General features: G+C 36.2%; 1 protein-coding gene across 1 annotated transcript in view; it reads right to left on the minus strand.

The window, feature by feature from the left end:
- The window catches only part of LOC117331442 (ubiquitin carboxyl-terminal hydrolase 19-like), a 46,466-nt gene that overhangs the window by 7,394 nt on the left and 17,254 nt on the right, over positions 1 to 21,818 (minus strand). Inside the window, exons 10-23 of the mRNA XM_033890154.1 lie at positions 18,671 to 18,830; positions 18,070 to 18,203; positions 17,248 to 17,340; positions 16,073 to 16,138; positions 12,124 to 12,234; positions 11,674 to 11,784; positions 10,510 to 10,593; positions 9,906 to 10,000; positions 9,301 to 9,361; positions 8,370 to 8,485; positions 6,601 to 6,744; positions 1,910 to 2,514; positions 1,363 to 1,463; positions 426 to 465 (exon numbers count right to left, since the gene is read on the minus strand). Of these exons, the coding sequence (XP_033746045.1) occupies positions 426 to 465; positions 1,363 to 1,463; positions 1,910 to 2,514; positions 6,601 to 6,744; positions 8,370 to 8,485; positions 9,301 to 9,361; positions 9,906 to 10,000; positions 10,510 to 10,593; positions 11,674 to 11,784; positions 12,124 to 12,234; positions 16,073 to 16,138; positions 17,248 to 17,340; positions 18,070 to 18,203; positions 18,671 to 18,830 (1,921 nt within the window). The remainder of the gene's footprint in view (positions 1 to 425; positions 466 to 1,362; positions 1,464 to 1,909; positions 2,515 to 6,600; positions 6,745 to 8,369; positions 8,486 to 9,300; positions 9,362 to 9,905; positions 10,001 to 10,509; positions 10,594 to 11,673; positions 11,785 to 12,123; positions 12,235 to 16,072; positions 16,139 to 17,247; positions 17,341 to 18,069; positions 18,204 to 18,670; positions 18,831 to 21,818) is intronic.

Here is a 21,818-nt window from a genome sequence, read left to right on the forward strand (position 1 = left end):
CTAACGGCCAAAATTGAGGCAGTGTTAAGAAAAATGTTTAAAAATGAAGAGAAAAGATAAGATCCCAATTTTACTCACCTCTTACAATCATACAATGGGGTCAGCATATACAATTCTTATACCCTACCTGTAGGGCAGCTGATTACACAAAACATTTGGACTAACTATTTATATTTTGAATAAGTATATGACCTGGCTTGGGTATTGAGATTTCTTAAATTGGCATCAATATGTCTTAATGTACAGAATTGGATTGGAATGTAAGTCCCTTCTATACACTAATGTCCTACAAATAGGACAGTGGATGATTGCAATTAAGCCCCTTCCCAATTTTGATGTAATTTTTCATTGGGTAAGAGGGTTGTGCTTTATAATGTGTAATTATTGAAAGTCAAAAGTCAGTTTCTGTATGATGTCCTCCTTACCATCCATTGAAGCTTGCATACTGGGGTCCTCCTCACAGTCCTATAATAAATATATCATTTTTACATATCTACTCAAATACACCAGGAATAAAATAACACTGAAATGTTGGATTATTTTTGTCATAATCATATTAAATAAGTTAATCCCTATATAGTTAACACCTTAGTATTTGTCTTTACTTGTGCATTTACTTCTGTAACCTACTGGTCAGTCAATTATTACAACCAGAGACATTTACTTCTGTAACCTTCTGGTCAGTCAATTATTACAACCAGAGACATTTACTTCTGTAACCTTCTGGTCAGTCAATTATTACAACCAGATACATTTACTTCTGTAACCTACGTAATGGTCAGTCAATTATTAGAACTGGAGACATTTACTTCTGTAACCTACATACTGGTCAGTCAATTATTAGAACTGGAGACATTTACTTCTGTAACCTACATACTGGTCAGTCAATTATTAGAACTGGAGACATTTACTTCCGTAACCTACGTAATGGTCAGTCAATTATTAGAACTGGAGACATTTACTTCTGTAACCTACATACCGGTCAGTCAATTATTACAACCAGAGACATTTACTTCTGTAACCTTCTGGTCAGTCAATTATTACAACCAGAGACATTTACTTCTGTAACCTTCTGGTCAGTCAATTATTACAACCAGAGACATTTACTTCTGTAACCTACTGGTCAGTCAATTATTACAACCAGAGACATTTACTTCTGTAACCTACGTAATGGTCGGTCAATTATTGGAACTGGAGACATTTACTTCAGCAACCTACATACTGGTCGATCAATTATTAGAACTGGAGACATTTATTTCTGCAACCTACATAATGGTCAGTCAATTATTAAAACCGGAGACAATTACTTATAATATTGTCTGATTTATACTTAATTTACAAGCTACTTAAATTGATACATACCAACTCTTTGGTTTGCACAAGTGCATATGGGCTGAACTTGTCATTGTTTTTCCAGTCAATAGACAGAAACTGTCGATAGGACAAATCCAGGGGTACCTCTCCTGTAGGATAACACACAAATCATGTTACTGTTAGATAACAAGCTTACAGGACCGTAATACAGGTTATCTCCCCTCCCGACACATTAATGATGGGTTATCTAATAGGACCGTAATACAGGTTATCTCCCCTCCCCGACACATTAATGATGGGTTATCTAGTCATGATGTCCTACATTTCAACAGTCATGGTTACATGTACAGCTTTCTGTTTTCCTTCTATCCATCCTAATATTACACTGACAATTGAGGTCCATCCCAAAAAAGACTAAAACACTGTCACTATACAAATGTAAAGCATTTAAGTAGCATATTTGGTCCATCTTCCTGAATGAGAGTAGATATCAAAAACAATACTATTACTGGTTAAAGTTACCAAACAGATGTACTAGTTCCAATATGAAAATATTTATTTTGTCATCCCCCATAAACTTAAGACTACTACATACCTTTGTCGTCCAGCCTTTCTCCGTCAGGGCCCTTCAAGCCAAGGCCTTCTTGGTTGACAGGCTTGATGAAGAAGAGAGGTAACACCCTATCCATATCATCTGATTTGATACCTAGAACAGGATTAGTAGGTGTCGGCCTGTGGCCCCGCCCATCCTCCATGTCCTCATCTTCCCCTCCCATCTCTGCCTCTCGGGTCATGTCAGCATAGTCTGACTGTGGCAGTTTAAAGGAAGGATACTCAGGTAGATTCCTCTCATCAACACTGTCCTCGGATGGTCCTGGATTGAGTTGTAAATCTATGTCTGTGGGACTGACCTGGTCCCCATCACTATTAGCTTGGTAAGTGTTCATCTCACCAGCATTTCCAGCATCGGTTGTCACACTCGATGATGAGGCAGTCAGATCAATATCCCCACAGTCTAACTGGTCCTGACCTGCTGTGATTGTACATGTACTACTGATAGATGATTGGCTATCCAAACTGTTCATACTGCCACTTGATTGGCTACTACTGCTACTGAGACTTGAAGAGGTGGATGATTGGCTGCTCAGTTTACCAGATGCATCAGGTTTTACAGGCGGTTGAAACACATCTACAGAGTACCTACAAATATATTAAATATAGTGTAACATCTACCTAGAAAGCTATTAAGAAAGCTATAATGACCAAATTTCGAATCTAATAGGCCTTACTTTATACATGTACATTTATACAGTGTTATCTCCCTTGAAGGGAAATGCTGGTTCAGGGGTGTCAGCGATCAGAGGTTTCACTGAAAGTCAGTTCAAACAAATAAATCAAAAAGACGGAGTACCTTTAATCTTTTATGATTTTCTTGCTACTAGTGGATATCTCGCATGACTGAGGCATATTCACACAGATTGATATAAACAACCCACCTGGCATAAGTTTATATATACGAGACATTATAATACAGACATTGATATAAACAAACCACCTGGCATAAGTTTGTATGTACGAGATATTATAATACAGACAATGACATAAACAACCCACCTGGCATAAGTTTGTATGTACGAGACATTATAATACAGACAATGACATAAACAACCCACCTGGCATAAGTTTGTATGTACGAGACATTATAATACAGACAATGACATAAACAACCCACCTGGCATAAGTTTGTACGTACGAGACATTATAATACAGACATTGATATAAACAACCCACCTGGCATAAGTTTGTATGTACGAGACATTATAATACAGACAATGACATAAACAACCCACCTGGCATAAGTTTGTATGTACGAGACATTATAATACAGACAATGACATAAACAACCCACCTGGCATAAGTTTGTATGTACGAGATATTATAATACAGACAATGACATAAACAACCCACCTGGCATAAGTTTGTATGTACGAGACATTATAATACAGACATTGACATAAACAACCCACCTGGCATAAGTTTGTATGTACGAGACATTATAATACAGACATTGACATAAACAACCCACCTGGCATAAGTTTGTATGTACGAGACATTATAATACAGACAATGACATAAACAACCCACCTGGCATAAGTTTGTACGTACGAGACATTATAATACAGACATTGATATAAACAACCCGCCTGGCATAAGTTTGTATGTACGAGACATTATAATACAGACAATGACATAAACAACCCACCTGGCATAAGTTTGTATGTACGAGATATTATAATACAGACATTGACATAAACAACCCACCTAGCATAAGTTTGTATGTACGAGACATTATAATACAGACATTGACATAAACAACCCACCTGGCATAAGTTTGTATGTACGAAACATTATAATACAGACAATGACATAAACAACCCACCTGGCATAAGTTTGTATGTACGAGACATTATAATACAGACAATGACATAAACAACCCACCTGGCATAAGTTTGTATGTACGAGACATTATAATACAGACAATGACATAAACAACCCACCTGGCATAAGTTTGTATGTACGAGACATTATAATACAGACATTGACATAAACAACCCACCTGGCATAAGTTTGTATGTACGAGACATTATAATACAGACAATGACATAAACAACCCACCTGGCATAAGTTTGTATGTACGAGACATTATAATACAGACATTGATATAAACAACCCGCCTGGCATAAGTTTGTATGTACGAGACATTATAATACAGACAATGACATAAACAACCCACCTGGCATAAGTTTGTATGTACGAGATATTATAATACAGACATTGACATAAACAACCCACCTGGCATAAGTTTGTACGTACGAGACATTATAATACAGACATTGATATAAACAACCCGCCTGGCATAAGTTTGTATGTACGAGACATTATAATACAGACAATGACATAAACAACCCACCTGGCATAAGTTTGTATGTACGAGACATTATAATACAGACAATGACATAAACAACCCACCTGGCATAAGTTTGTATGAACGAGATATTACAATACAGACAATGATATAAACAACCCACCTGGCATAAGTTTGTATGTACGAGACATTATAATACAGACATTGATATAAACAACCCACCTAGCATAAGTTTGTATGTACGAGACATTATAATACAGACATTGACATAAACAACCCACCTGGCATAAGTTTGTATGTACGAGACATTATAATACAGACAATGACATAAACAACCCACCTAGCATAAGTTTGTATGTACGAGACATTATAATACAGACATTGACATAAACAACCCACCTGGCATAAGTTTGTATGTACGAGATATTATAATACAGACAATGATATAAACAACCCACCTGGCATAAGTTTGTATGTACGAGACATTATAATACAGGACATTGACATAAACAACCCACCTGGTATAAATTTGTATGTACGAGACATTATAATACAGGACATTGACATAAACAACCCACCTGGCATAAGTTTGTATGTACGAGATATTATAATACAGACAATGACATAAACAACCCACCTGGCATAAGTTTGTATGTACGAGATATTATAATACAGACAATGACATAAACAACCCACCTGGCATAAGTTTGTATGTATGAGATATTATAATACAGACAATGACATAAACAACCCACCTGGCATACGTTTGTACGCATGAGACATTATAATACAGGACATTGACATAAACAACCCACCTGGCATAAGTTTGTATGTACGAGACATTATAATACAGACATTGACATAAACAACCCACCTGGTATAAGTTTGTATGTACCAGACATTATAATACAGGACATTGACATAAACAACCCACCTGGCATAAGTTTGTATGTATGAGACATTATAATACAGACATTGACATAAACAACCCACCTGGCATAAGTTTGTATGTACGAGACATTATAAATATAATACAGACATTGACATAAACAACCCACCTGGCTTAAGTTTGTATGTACGAGACATTATAATACAGACAATGACATAAACAACCCACCTGGCATAAGTTTATATGTACGAGACATTATAATACAGACACTGACATAAACAACCCACCTGACATAAGTCTGTATGTATGAGATATTATAATACAGACAATGACATAAACAACCCACCTGGCATCAGTTTGTATGTATGAGACATTATAATACAGACAATGACATAAACAACCCACCTGGCATAAGTTTGTATGTACGAGACATTATAATACAGACATTGACATAAACAACCCACCTGGCATAAGTTTGTATGTACGAGATATTACAATACAGACAATGATATAAACAACCCACCTGGCATAAGTTTGTATGTACGAGACATTATAATACAGACAATGACATAAACAACCCACCTGGCATAAGTTTGTATGTACGAGACATTATAATACAGACATTGACATAAACAACCCACCTGGCATAAGTTTGTATGTACGAGACATTATAATACAGGACATTGACATAAACAACCCACCTGGCATAAGTTTGTATGTACGAGACATTATAATACAGACAATGATATAAACAACCCACCTGGCATAAGTTTGTATGTACGAGACATTATAATACAGGACATTGACATAAACAACCCACCAAGCATAAGTTTGTATGTACGAGACATTATAATACAGACAATGACATAAACAACCCACCTGGCATAAGTTTGTATGTACGAGACATTATAATACAGACATTGATATAAACAACCCACCTGGCATAAGTTTGTATGTACGAGATATTATAATACAGACATTGACATAAACAACCCACCTGGCATACGTTTGTATGTACGAGACATTATAATACAGAAAATGACATAAACAACCCACCTGGCATAAGTTTGTATGTATGAGACATTATAATACAGACATTGATATAAACAACCCGCCTGGCATAAGTTTGTATGTACGAGACATTATAATACAGGACATTGACATAAACAACCCACCTGGCATAAGTTTATATGTACGAAACATTATAATACAGACAATGACATAAACAACCCACCTGGCATAAGTTTGTACGTATGAGACATTATAATACAGGACATTGACATAAACAACCTACCTGGCATAAGTTTGTATGTACGAGATATTACAATACAGATATTGACATAAACAACCCACTTGACATAAGTTTGTACGTATGAGACATTATAATACAGACATTGATATAAACAACCCACCTGGCATAAGTTTGTATGTATGAGACATTATAATACAGACAATGACATAAACAACCCACCTGGCATAAGCTTCCATGAGAGTACAGAGCCTGGAGAATGTTGTGCGTGACTCTGGGATACTGAGGATGTACGGACAGCCGACAGGTTCTGGGGTTGGTTTACAGTTAGTTCGGTGTAGATTCCAGTGGTCCCTTTGACACTTCCTGCCCACAGACATTGTTATATAATTTGGGACACTTCCTGCCCACAGACATTGTTATATAATTAGGGACACTTCCTGCCCACAGACATTGTTATATAATTAGGGACACTTCCTGCCCACAGACATTGTTATATAATTAGGGACACTTCCTGCCCAGACATTGTTATATAATTAGGGACACTTCACAGACATTGTTATATAATTAGGGACACTTCCTGCCCACAGACATTGTTATATAATTAGGGACACTTCCTGCCCACAGACATTGTTATATAATTAGGGACACTTCCTGCCCACAGACATTGTTATATAATTAGGGACACTTCCTGCCCACAGACATTGTTATATAATTAGGGACACTTCCTGCCCACAGACATTGTTATATAATTAGGGACACTTCACAGACATTGTTATGTAATTAACACACAATCCTGTCTTATTAATCCTGTCACCCACATTAACAACCAAAGTGTTAGGATAACAAAATAGCATACCAATGTCTAGTTAGTGTTGTCTCTATCCTGTATAGAATACCCTAGTTAGTGTTGTCTCTATCCTGTATAGAACAGTGGAACACCCTAGTTAGTGTTGTCTCTATCCTGTATATAACACCCTAGTTAGTGTTGTCTCTATCCTGTATAGAACACCCTAGTTAGTGTTGTCCCTATCCTGTATATAACACCCTAGTTAGTGTTGTCCCTATCCTGTATAGAACACCCTAGTTAGTGTTGTCTCTATCCTGTATATAACACCCTAGTTAGTGTTGTCTCTATCCTGTATATAACACCCTAGTTAGTGTTGTCTCTATCCTGTATAGAACACCCTAGTTAGTGTTGTCTCTATCCTGTATATAACACCCTAGTTAGTGTTGTCCCTATCCTGTATAGAACACCCTAGTTAGTGTTGTCTCTATCCTGTATATAACACCCTAGTTAGTGTTGTCTCTATCCTGTATAGAACAGTGGAACACCCTAGTTAGTGTTGTCTCTATCCTGTATAGAACAGTGGAACACCCTAGTTAGTGTTGTCTCTATCCTGTATAGAACAGTGGAACACCCTAGTTAGTGTTGTCTCTATCCTGTATATAACACCCTAGTTAGTGTTGTCTCTATCCTGTATAGAACATCCTAGTTAGTGTTGTCTCTATCCTGTATAGAACAGTGGAACACCCTAGTTAGTGTTGTCTCTATCCTGTATATAACACCCTAGTTAGTGTTGTCTCTATCCTGTATAGAACATCCTAGTTAGTGTTGTCTCTATCCTGTATATAACACCCTAGTTAGTGTTGTCTCTATCCTGTATAGAACACCCTAGTTAGTGTTGTCCCTATCCTGTATAGAACACCCTAGTTAGTGTTGTCTCTATCCTGTATACTTAACTTCATTTGTATTGTGCAATGAGAAAATTGGATTATGTTTCACTTAATTGAAAAATTATTTTTGCTCTATATTCAGAATGCATTTGTTGTAATTATATGTATTTACATGTAACAGAAATTACAACATCAATCTTTTCACAGGATACATATGTATATCCCAGAGAAGAAATTTTCATATTTGAGGAATTCAAAGAATTCTAATTTAAATACATCCTGTATATTTTGAAGAGAACTGAAGGGGTACATACCTATCACAGTATCCAACTTTGTAACATTTTGTACACCTCTTTAGCTTGGTTCCATCAGGACATGGTCGTTTACAGGACGCACATCGTGTGGGAGCTATATTAGGCAGGATGGTCCTCTGTAAGTATAATATACAAATACATCATTAATTCTACATGTTTTTTCATTTTTCTTTTTTCTATTTACTGTCCCCATATGTACAATTTCTCAAATAATGGCAGGTTCCCTGCATCTCCATCACATTGTTAAGTAGTGTCAACACATGGAAAGAGTAAAATTTATCCTTCCTTTAAATTTGCAATCAAAATCTCTTAAACATGTTTATGGCAACATTATGATTATATCAAAGATGGAAAACAAATTAAGTTTTTAATTTATCCAAATTATCCTGAAATAAGTAAGAAGCAATGATTCTGAGTTGAGATTGTGAAAAATGTTATATAAACTTCAAAACTGACCTTGAAAGAAACTTGAAAGGACATATTAACATACCTGGACTGATAAAACAACAAACTTGACATATTAACTTACCTGGACTGATAAAACAACAAACTTGACATATTAACTTACCTAAACTGATAAGACAACAAACTTGACAAACTAACATACATGGACTAATAAGACAACAAACTTGACATAACTTACCTGAACTGATAAGACAACAAACTTGACATAACTTACCTGAACTGATAAGACAACAAACTTGACATAACTTACCTGAACTGATAAGACAACAAACTTGACATAACTTACCTGAACTGATAAGACAACAAACTTGACATAACTTACCTGAACTGATAATACAACAAACTTGACATAACTTACCTGAACTGATAATACAACAAACTTGACATAACTTACCTGAACTGATAAGACAACAAACTTGACATAACTTACCTGAACTGGTAAGACAACAAACTTGACATAACTTACCTGGACAACATAAACTTCATATACTGGTTCTCCTGCCACTTCCTCTGATAATACTTCACCTCTGCAATAAGTTCATAACAGAGTCAGTTGTTTACATTATAATGGTACCATACAGAAATGGAGACTTACATTATAATGGTACCATACAGAAATGGAGACTTACATTATAATGGTACCATACAGAAATGGAGTGGAGACTTATAATGGTACCATACAGGAATGGAGACTTACATTATAATGGTACCATACAGGAATGGGGTGGAGACTTATAATGGTACCATACAGAAATGGAGTGGACACTTATAATGGTACCATACAGGAATGGGGTGGAGACTTATAATGGTACCATACAGAAATGGAGACTTACATTATAATGGTACCATACAGAAATGGAGACTTACATTATAATGGTACCATACAGAAATGGAGTGGACACTTATAATGGTACCATACAGGAATGGAGACTTACATTATAATGGTACCATACAGAAATGGAGACTTACATTATAATGGTACCATACAGAAATGGAGACTTACATTATAATGGTACCATACAGAAATGGAGACTTACATTATAATGGTACCATACAGAAATGGAGACTTACATAATGATAGTATCACTGGCTTGTACGTTGGTCCAGTCAGAGTCTGTGTTATAGTACTTATATATTTTACCCTTGTAGGCTTCTATTATCCTCATCTGAAAACCAAGTTTTATATAAGGTATCATGAAAAATGTATCAACATGAAAGGTTTCTTATATTAAAGTCAACTTGTCGATTTATAGGTATTATCATATTCAGCAATAATTGAGGTCAAACCAAAAATAAAGTGAAATCAGCATTTTTTCTAATAACACAGTCCGCAAAAATGAGACATAATTATGTATATATGACAGCGCATGTACCAAACAACCTAAGATTTAAAGGACAAACATTTGCTACAACAAATAATATCTTCAAAATTAATTATTTTTATTTTCAAAATCTAACATTTGTTCAACTCTTTAAAATGTGATACTTTGATGAGATACACAGTCTAAGTTCCATTTTTTGAAATGTGATACATTGGTAAGTTACTAAGATTAAATTATTGTGATGAAAAACCTGTCTTCAATAAAAAAAGAAACCCAAATCATTACAATAATTACACGATGAGATTTATGCTGTTTTCATACTGTAGATACTTAAAGAGGTAAAAAAAACTTACGTCCCTAGGTTTAACTCCTGTTTTCTTTGAAGCTGCCTCCTTGACCATATCTGTCGTACACTCCTTTGCTAACCAAAGCATGAGCTGAAGAATAAAACAGATCAGCTGAGAAAAGTCTCAATAAGTAAGATGACACAATGTTGATCCTTTATTAACATTTATCTACACTTTACATTTTAATATGATTAACAATATTTGTCAGCATTTACATATTCAAATTTTCAAGCCTCAGAAACATTCATGCCTTCCCCTAGAAATGAACACACCAAACAAACTTCGGTATACAGTCACCTTCCTTCCATAAGAAAATTTGACAGTTTGAGTTTGTTCGTAGTACACTAGATGGTTTTGTCCCTATGAAATAGTCCCTGCTATTTGAGCAGCTGCTCTGACAGTCATCTAATCGTTTAAAGAAATATACAATTCATCTTACATTGTTACATTTGTTGTATCAGATGCTGACTGGTCTACATTCGATCACATGTTATTCCATTTAACATCAAATGCATCCAGCGACAGTGATTAAACGTCGTATTGCACACTCATGCAAGTGTTCTGTGATGTCACATATTTTCAGCAATCAGATTTGTCAGACACATTACGTCAAATTGCCAGGTACACAGGTTATAATTCAGACAAGCTGTCATGCTTCCAAAGGTGCACAAAGGTATTTGAACATTTGTTCTCGAAACATCAAGGCAAATGGCAGTTTGCAAGTTTGGCTTTACAAGTGTTGGTAAATCTGTTCTGATAATATTGATCACGGTATATGAGTTTGGGAGTACGACAGGTTGAAATACATAGAGATTATACTGTATCTTCTTGTCTTTTCTAGTGACTATTATTATTGAAAGATATTTATGTAGTTTAATGATAAATCAGAATTTTCCCTGCAACAGAGGGAGGGTTGACAAGTATGAGTCAGAATGCATTACACAAGACATTCTCTCATCAGTATTAGTCTGTAGTGTTGATAGTCTGCATGATGTTATCTGTTAAGTGTTATCTGTATAGTGTTATATGTATTGTGTTTTATGTTTAGTGTTATCTGTATAAAACATACTAAGCTAACACAATATACAGGCTAATGGTCACGCCATGTTAGACGTGATTCACATCCATCAACAGAGAGGTACAAACTATCTCTCCAGAAATCCACTTTACCTGTACAGGTCTCTTGTATGGGTCCCTCCACATAAATATTACAGGAAGTTGTCTCTTCTTTTTGGGTAATGGCACAGATAGGTAAAGGAAGGGGTCAAAGGTTATAGACACCTAAAAAAAAAGCAAAATAGCGAGTAATGAAATAATTGTTCATGTTATTATCACAACCTAAATGTTTACATAGCATGTTACTGCAATAGAAACATTATATAAAGGTCGATAACACAGACAAGATATGGCATGATATTATCATTTAGGCACATATTATTGCTGAGAATTAATTCATAGTACCTTATATTCATTGTAGAATACTAAAAGCAACAATAGCTCTTCTACTTATTCTTAATCTATTGAGATTTTGTTTTTTTGTTTTTTGTTTTTTTATAATAATTAATTCAATTAAATATTGACATATATATAATAATGTATCAATATTTACTGAATACACACCTTGCCACATACAGGACAGACCAACTTTGACTTGTACTGGCCTTGGAACAGATCCACAATAAATGAGTCATTTCTCTTCTTATATACATCCCATGCTTCTCTGGCTACAGTCTGTAACAGAAAACATCACAGTATCACATTTCAATTGTCCTGTGTGGTACCCAGGCAAGGGACATGATGAACCAACTAAACTTTCATCAAAGTAACGGTGTTGGCTCTATCTACCCTTGGACCTAAGAAAACAATGACATTACTTAAGTATTGAACTGTTTCCAAATGGTAGAATACAGTCGATATGAATACAATTTGGGTGATAGATAAATAGAATGTCAACATAAAATATTTATTTTTCACCAAAATTGTATCCATATTGACTGCATACTATATGCTTATGATGAGTTTAAATTTGCCGCTTACCATATCACTAACGTCATCCAGATCAAATAGCGGAACATCCGAAATTTCAAGAAGAAATGATACTGTCCTTCATGGTGTCATAACAAACACATGAAATGGTTTTTGCACATTTTTGGCATTATGATATATTTCATATGTGTGTAGATATCGTAAAATTGTTCACAATTGCATAATTTCTTATTCTTTGAAATTAGAGCCATTTTACTGTGCAATGATATACTATTATCCTTCAGAAGTAATGCAGTGTTGAAGCGGGCACCGACTGGACTCTATTGTTTCCTCGGAAACACCTACCGTATTTGACCTAATAAGGGCGCCTGCCCTAATAAGGGCGCCCCTACCTTTTTTCAAGGAAATAAATCTTTGACTGAGTGTCAAAATGGTGTTCAAAAGTAATAATTTATGAGAAATATTTTGCTACTTTATGTGTTCAATTTTCTTCAGCAAATTAAGTAACTGGAACACATGTTTTCGCCACATTTTGTGTATTCCTACAGGCTATAGATGACATGTCAGTGCAAAGAGCACCCAAAACTAAACACACATACAAATAATAACTTACCATCTTTATTTGAAGATAAACTAAAGACTTCATTCTTGTTGATAAATAACTTTTGTTCAGAATAGAAAGCTAGTAAAAGACATTGTAAATCAATTATAAGGTCAAAGAAAACAATGTCTGATATGATCTGGGAAATTACCTGTTTCTATAAATAGAACACAAAAGAGTTCCATTTAACATAAATGGTGGAACACACGTTCTCTGGTCTAAAGATCAGCTGGCATGGTTTACAAGTTTACAGGAATATTCAAGTGATGTTTAAGCTTAATATATGATAATGAATAGATATCTTCATCTGGAATAATTTTATGACTGAATATTTTACCGTTTCCACAACCTTGGGTATTCTGCTATAAGGTATAGTCTGTTTCATAAAACTTCAGAATAACTAATCTTAATAAGGGCGCCCCCACTGTCAATTACTCGCGCCCTGCGCCCTTATAAGGTCAAATACGGTATGTTTCTATGGACTTGATTTACGCTATTTTCGAAAGAATAACAGTTCTTAGTCCTCTTGACAGCAGATGAAAACGATTCCAAGGATAAACCGTTTGAAACATATTCCATGTCTAAGAGGTCATATTAGTGTTGCTAATTTAGGAATAGCAGACAATGTTCAACTTCACAGGGGATCGGTATCAGATTTTGGAGTAAGGTAGGCCTTTGACATCAGTGAACAACCACAACACTAACAAGAGATCCCAGAGGGATCTTGGCGCCCACCATTGAATGATCTTTATAGGTTCCATGTCAGATTGATCTTTTCCCTACTTTTCCCTTCCTCTAAGTCTTACTTATCTGTGTAAATTCAGAAACAGCCCTCTAGTACTATTCAAACAAGGGGAACCTATATATAGAATTTAAGATTTAGCTATAATGGCTGTCTGTCGGCCATGTTGTTTTCGTATTGGTCCCAGTATGCAAAACTAGGCACTGAGAGGAACCTACATATGAAATTTGAAAAAGATCCCTTCAGTACTTTCACAGAAATAGCGATAACAAACTTCAATTGTCAAAATCCAAGATGGCTGCCTGTCAGCCATGTTGTTTTCTGATTAGTCTCAAAATGCAATATGCATAACTAGGCACTGAGGGGAACCTGCATATGTAATTTCAGAAAGATCCCTTCATTACTTTCACAGAAATAGCGATAACAAATTTTAATTGTCAAAATCCAAGATGGCTGCCTGTCAGCAATTTTGTTTTCCGATTGGTCTCAAAATGCAATATGTATAAGTAGGCACCAAGGGGAACGTCCATATGAAATTTGAGAAAGATCCTTTCAGTTCTTTCACAGAAAAAGCGATAACAAATTTCAATTGTCAAAATCCAAGATGGCTGCCTGTCGGCCATGTTGTTTTCCGATTGGTCTCAAAATGCAATATGCATAACTAGGCACTGAGGGGAACCTGCATATGAAATTTCAGAAAGATCCCTTCATCACTTTCACAGAAATAGCGATAACAAACTTTAATTGTCAGAATCCAAGATGGCTGCCTGTCGGCCATGTTGTTTTCTAATTAGTCTCAAAATGCAATATGCATAACCAGGAACAAAGAGGAACCTGCATATGAAATTTGAGAAAGATCCCTTCAGTACTTTCACAGAAATAGCGATAACAATCTTCAATTGTCAAAATCCAAGATGGCTGCCTGTCGGCCATTTTGTTTTCCGATTGGTCCCAAAATGCAATATGCATAACTAGGCACCAAAGGGAACCTATATATGAAATTTGAGAAAGATCCCTTCAGTACTTCCTCAGAAATAGCGATAACAAACTAAAATTGTCAAAATCCAAGATGGCTGCCTGTCGGCCATGTTGTTTTCCGATTGGTCCCAAAATGCAATATGCATAACTAGGCACCAAAGGGAACCTACATATGAAATTTGAGAAAGATCCCTTCAGTACTTCCTCAGAAATAGCGATAACAAACTCCAATTGTCAAAATCCAAGATGGCTGCCTGTCGGCCATGTTGTTTTCTTATCGGTCCCAAAATGCAATATGCATAACTAGGCACCAAGGGGAACCTACATATGACATTTGAGAAAGATCTCTTCAATGCTTTCTCAGAAATAGAGATAACAAACTTCAATTATCAAAATCCAAGATGGCTGCCTGTCGGCCATGTTGTTTTCCGATCGGTCCCAAAATGCAATATGCATAACTAGGCACCAAGGGGAACCTACATATGAAATTTGAGAAAGATCCCATCAGCACTTTCTCAGAAATAGCGATAACAAGAATTGTTTACGGACGGAGGGACGGACGGACGGACGGACGGACGGACGGACGGACGGACGGAGGGACGGACGGACGACGGACCACGGACGCAGGGCGATTTGAATAGCCCACCATCTGATGATGGTGGGCTAAAAACTAGTACATACACATCCGGAAACCTTGTCGATACTCTTGATTTTTCACAAGTTTTTTTTATAAATGCTGGACTTTTAATGTTGTAGTGTCTAGCATTTCTCGTATTTTAGAAGCGAGCCCCTGTGAGTGTGACGACATTGACAAATTTAGTATTTTATATAGATCTAGAATAGCTCTTATAACTATTTTGCAATAACTGTATTTTCTATCATAAAATTTTAGTGTCATAACTTGTGAAGTTGCTTTACTTTTTGTGGTGGCTTATGTGACTAAATGCTAATATTCAAAGCTCTCTAGGCCGAAAATAACCGGCAGCCATTATATTTTATAACCTACGACACCTGGAGCTGTATTCCTATACTGACCGAATCACTGTAGTATACAGTCCCCCAACTACAATTTGGTTTACTAACAACTTATAGGTAAATGTAACACGGAATATAGATATAATATAACATTAACTGAACCTCACCAAACCTTATCAATACCAGTGTCCTTCCTGTAGGTATAGAAGAATGTCTGACCTTGGTAATAATTTCCTTGTATCATTTCATGTGATTGAAATACTTGTGTGATCTATGTGAATACGAACCTCATCTGATTTTCCTTCAGAGTCCACTGTTTCTGTGTATGGCTTCTTCTTTACACGATTCAGATCCTGATAATATCAAACAAGAATTACACCTGATTATAAGTCTCCCTCATCTTCCTTTGTCAAAATTCTAGATCTTAAACAATCTCTAAAACATACTAAAATTCATGCATTTCTAATTATCAACTTTCCAGCTAAATTTAGTAATAGCAAGCAACAGTACTGTCTTAACTCCAGAACTTTTTGTTGCAAACAAAAACATTTTTATAAAATGATGCTAGTTATGCCTTTATTTCCTTAAATTCAACCACTTCACAAAAGTCATACTTCAATTCAACCACTTCACCCAAGTCATAGACTCAATGTGTAATCAAATGAAAAGTCTATTATTAGTATCATTATTAAATGTCATGTGCAAAAAATATACAAATTTTCTCTTGCATACATATTTTTTCATCTTAATGACAGTGCACATAATATGACTTCAGTACAAGAATGCAAACACTTATGGTATAAAATACAAGAGGCCCATGGGCCTTTACTGTCATCTGACTCAAACAAAGCCTAGTACTATTGTAGTATGTATACTCAGTAGCAGTGTAGTGGTCAACAGTGGGGATTGTACAATACTGTATGTTGGTTGGACATGGTGCCATCTTGAATTACTAAGCAACCCAAAAAATAACACTTGGTCAGTACCATCTCATAATCATATCAGGCAAGGTAGAGTTGAATCCCAAAGGTGGAATATGAAAAGTTTCAAATAGGTGATGTTGAGGAAAACCATGTTTGTGTAATCACGTTATGAATTGGCCATTATGGCTGCTATGTTAAAGCATTTACAAGGCCAAAAAATAACAACACTTTATCGGCTTCCCTTCCTTAACTTCCCCACCCATCTCCAGCTCAATGGCACCAGTGGAACGAGAGAAGAAGTTTAAAATGGGTTTTTCAAGATGGCAGCCATGACAACCATCTTGAATTTTGGACCAAACTGAAAAATAACACTTGGTCAGGACCATATCAGGATCATTTCAGGCAAGTTAGAACTCAGTCCTACTGGTGGAAGAAGTTTGAAATGTGAAAAGTTTACACGTGGGTCACAACACAGATGAAGCACCTTTGGGTCAGATGACCTAATAATAAACAGTTCAAACAGTACAACACCATTTTACCTCGTGAAGTCCATCCAAGAGAAAAGCCATGAATTCCTGAGCATCATGTTGTGCAAATCCTGTGAACTGGCTGGCCTTCATAGCAACAAGACTCTGTAAAATTGTTAACACCACATATAGAGATACAATTAATACCAAATTGTTCAACATATTCAATCAAAAGTGAACTGTTCAACAAATTCAGCCAACGTTAAAGTGTACTAACAGTTTTTAACTGTAAACACATAATATTTCTACAACATTGATCATATTTTATCACTATCGAGGACATAGTCATCAAGATCCCCCGCTCATGCAAATATTGTATCACAAGAAACTAAAGTTGGCAACATGCATAAAAACATAAAACACATGACATAGCATTTAGAATCATTCCATATTGCAATAATCGTACTTGAGCTAGGGACTTAGGTAGTGAGTCTACCAAGTTAGTTTCATCAAAATCTGTCAAAAATCAGCCAATCAGGTCACAGCAGCCTCAATAAATATGAACGGGATGTGCCAATAATCAAATTTAGCGATGAGTTTAGGTAAAAAAAGTCTACCAAGCAAGTTTTCATCATAATTGATTGTTCTGTCCAAAAAATATTGTGTGGAAAGCAATCAGCCAATCAGGTGACAGCAACCTCCTTAAATATGCATAGAATAAGACGATAATTGAACTTGAGCAAGGGATTTAGGTACCAAGACTCACAAGCAAGTTTCATCAAAATCCGATCATTCCTTTAAAAGGGACCAATTTGTTTTCATTTGATTGTTTTGTTCAGTCAATTTACTAGAATATCAGACATATATTTATCACATAACATGTTGAAGACCTACCTTCAGTTTTGAAGGAGCATAGGAGTAGTGTTTGGCAGACCACAATACTTTGAGGAGATGTGCGAACTGTACAGCCAGCTTCCCTCCACTGCCCAGAGGATTATCAGTGTTTATATCTTTCTGGTAGGCACCACCTAAAGCATACATTACATTACATCAGTTCTGTCTAATCAGTTCACACACTAACCCTTATACATGTACATTTAATTCTATGAAGGTTTCAAAAGATTAACACCAAATGAAAGGAGCTATACCACTTTGCAATGATCTGTATTTGAATGTCTTTGAAGGATTTGTTCTCAAATCCACCAAAAATTCATATTTTACTCAAAAAGTGAATTAAGTAATCTGAATCTCTATTTTTGTCTTGATCATATCTGTGCACCAGATGTAGCTGCGATAGAACTTTTTTGAGAAACTAAATTAAACATATCGCTTCTTTCATCTGGTGTGTACATCATCACCAATATCAATGTTATGTGTAACACCTTAGTCCTGCTTTTATCCCCGAGATAAGTGACGGATCATTTTCATTTTTTTAGGGGTGTTTTAAAATGCTATGTAGAAAGATTGAAATATTAGATACAAGTGTGTTACTTACTGTAAAAGAAGTCTCGGAATTCCCTGGTGTTGGACAAGGACTGTAAAACACTATTCATGAAGCAAGTGTTTCCAAGATTGTCTAGACCTGTATTTCCAGGGGACACAACTTGTTCTAATTCTTTTGTTTTGTTCATTGGAGATACTTTACATGTAGGCTTCTATAAATGAAAACAAATGCACATATTTCAGCTGAAGAATGGTTTATATCAAAACATCACAGAATTCTTTAGTAATAACATTCATTATAAACAGAATAACAATTATAAGAGCCAAAGGTGAACACACCTGTGAAGATTTTTACCTGTGTACCAATGTCTTGAGGGGTGTTACTGTGAAACACACCTGTGCAGATTATTTACCTGTTTTGATTTGAACCAAATCAAGTTCTTTATTACTTTGTGCCTTTCGGCTCATCAGTAGATATGTGAATATTCATATTACAACAAAATCATTAATCACTTTCGCACCACACCCACACTGACAAATGAACATGTTATCTAATGTTTAGTGTAGAGAATGACCTTAACATTATTATAGTCAATTAAAATACTTATACATTGACAATTGCTGGTGTATTGTACCAATTGTGTACCAATGGCTTTGAGGGGTGTTACAGTGAAACACATCTATGTAGACTATTTACCTGTGTATTGATGTCTTTGAGGGGTTGTAACGTGTCTGTGTAGACTATTTACCTGTGTATTGATGTCTTTGAGGGGTTGTAACGTGTCTGTGTAGACTATTTACCTGTGTAGTGATGTCTTTGAGGGGGTTGTAACGTGTCCTGTGTAGACTATTTACCTGTGTAGTGATGTCTTTGAGGGGTTGTAACGTGTCTGTGTAGACTATTTACCTGTGTACTGATGTCTTTGAGGGGTTTGTAACGTGTCTGTGTAGACTATTTACCTGTGTATTGATGTCTTTGAGGGGTTGTAACGTGTCTGTGTAGACTATTTACCTGTGTATTGATGTCTTTGAGGGGTTGTAGTCTGTGTAGACTATTTACCTGTGTATTGATGTCTTTGAGGGGTTGTAACGTGCCTGTGTAGACTATTTACCTGTGTACTGATGTCTTTGAGGGGTTGTAACGTGTCTGTGTAGACTATTTACCTGTGTACTGATGTCTTTGAGGGTTGTAACGTGTCTGTGTTGACTATTACCTGTGTAGTGATGTCTTTGAGGGGTTGTAACGTGTCTGTGTAGACTATTTACCTGTGTACTGATGTCTTTGAGGGGTTGTAACGTGCCTGTGTAGACTATTTACCTGTGTACTGATGTCTTTGAGGGGTTGTAATGTCCTGTGTAGACTATTTACCTGTGTATTGATGTCTTTGAGGGGTTGTAACGTGCCTGTGTAGACTATTTACCTGTGTATTGATGTCTTTGAGGGGTTGTAACGTGTCTGTGTAGACTATTAACCTGTTATAATGTCTTTAGTGATTGTATTGGTCTGTTACTTTTTACACGCTGTGTACATTTGCGAGTGTACGTGTCTGTGAGACTATACTGTGTATTGATGTCTTTAGGGGTGTAACAACTTGTTACTATTTACCTTGTATGATCTTTTGGGAGGGTTGAAACGCAGTGTAAACTAATGACCTGAGATGTCTTTAGGGAACTTTTGATGACTATTCTGTTTTGATGTCTTTGAGGGGAATGCTTGTAGACTCATTCCACCTAAAGTTCATATTTTCTAGGTTTGAATTGTCTGTGAAGATTTTACCTGTGTACTGATGTCTTTGAGGGTTGTACAGTGTACTGGAGATATTTAACCTTTTATGCTTGGGGGAAATAAGTTAAACATTATGGCCTCTTTCATTGTAGTGTGTACTTATGCAGGAGTTGTCAATGTTGTGTAACATACCTTGATCCATGTCTTTAGGGTGTAAGTTCTGTGACAGATATTTACCATGATTTTTAGGGGTGTTTAAAGTGCTATGTAGACGATTGATTTAGTACATGTGTCTTGAGGGTTTGTAAAAGTGTGTAGACTATTTACCGTGTATATGTCCTTTGGGGTTGTAAAGTGCTGTAGAATTTACCTGTTTGATTCTTTGAGGGTTGTCAAGTGCCTTTCCAACGCTGTGTCTGACTGTCTTTGAGGGGACACGTCTGTTACTAATTCTTGTATTGTGTCTTGAGGGGTTGACGTTCATGGTAGCTTCTAACTGGATGAACTAATTGCACTACCTTGTAGCTGAGATACTGTGTATCACTCGATTCTTTGGGGTTGATAACTCCTTGTAACATTACCTTGTATTGAGTCTAAGTGTAACGTCTGTGAAGATTTTTACCTGTGTACCAGATGTCTTTGAGGGGTTGTTATGTGAAACGGCCTGTGAGACTATTTACCTGTGATTTGATGTCTTTGAGGGTTTGTGCCTGTGTAACCTATTTGTGATATGTGATGTTTGATTGTAACGTGCTGTGTAGACTATTTACCTGTGTATTGATGTCTTTGAGGGGTTGTAACGTGTCCTGTGTAGACTATTTACCTGTGTATTGATGTCTTTGAGGGGTTGTAACGTGCTGTGTAGACTATTTACCTGTGTATTGATGTCTTTGAGGGGTTGTAACGTGTCCTGTGTAGACTATTTACCTGTGTATTGATGTCTTTGAGGGGTTGTAACGTGTCTGTGTAGACTATTTACCTGTGTACTGATGTCTTTGAGGGGTTGTAACGTGTCTGTGTAGACTATTTACCTGTGTAGTGATGTCTTTGAGGGGTTGTAACGTGTCTGTGTAGACTATTTACCTGTGTATTGATGTCTTTGAGGGGTTGTAACGTGCCTGTGTAGACTATTTACCTGTGTAGTGATGTCTTTGAGGGGTTGTAACGTGTCTGTGTAGACTATTTACCTGTGTATTGATGTCTTTGAGGGGTTGTAACGTGTCTGTGTAGACTATTTACCTGTGTATTGATGTCTTTGAGGGGTTGTAACGTGTCCTGTGTAGACTATTTACCTGTGTATTGATGTCTTTGAGGGGTTGTAACGTGTCTGTGTAGACTATTTACCTGTGTATTGATGTCTTTGAGGGGTTGTAACGTGTCTGTGTAGACTATTTACCTGTGTACTGATGTCTTTGAGGGGTTGTAACGTGCCTGTGTAGACTATTTACCTGTGTATTGATGTCTTTGAGGGGTT

Source organism: Pecten maximus, chromosome 7 (assembly GCF_902652985.1).
Source record: "Pecten maximus chromosome 7, xPecMax1.1, whole genome shotgun sequence".
NCBI lineage: Eukaryota > Metazoa > Mollusca > Bivalvia > Pectinida > Pectinidae > Pecten > Pecten maximus.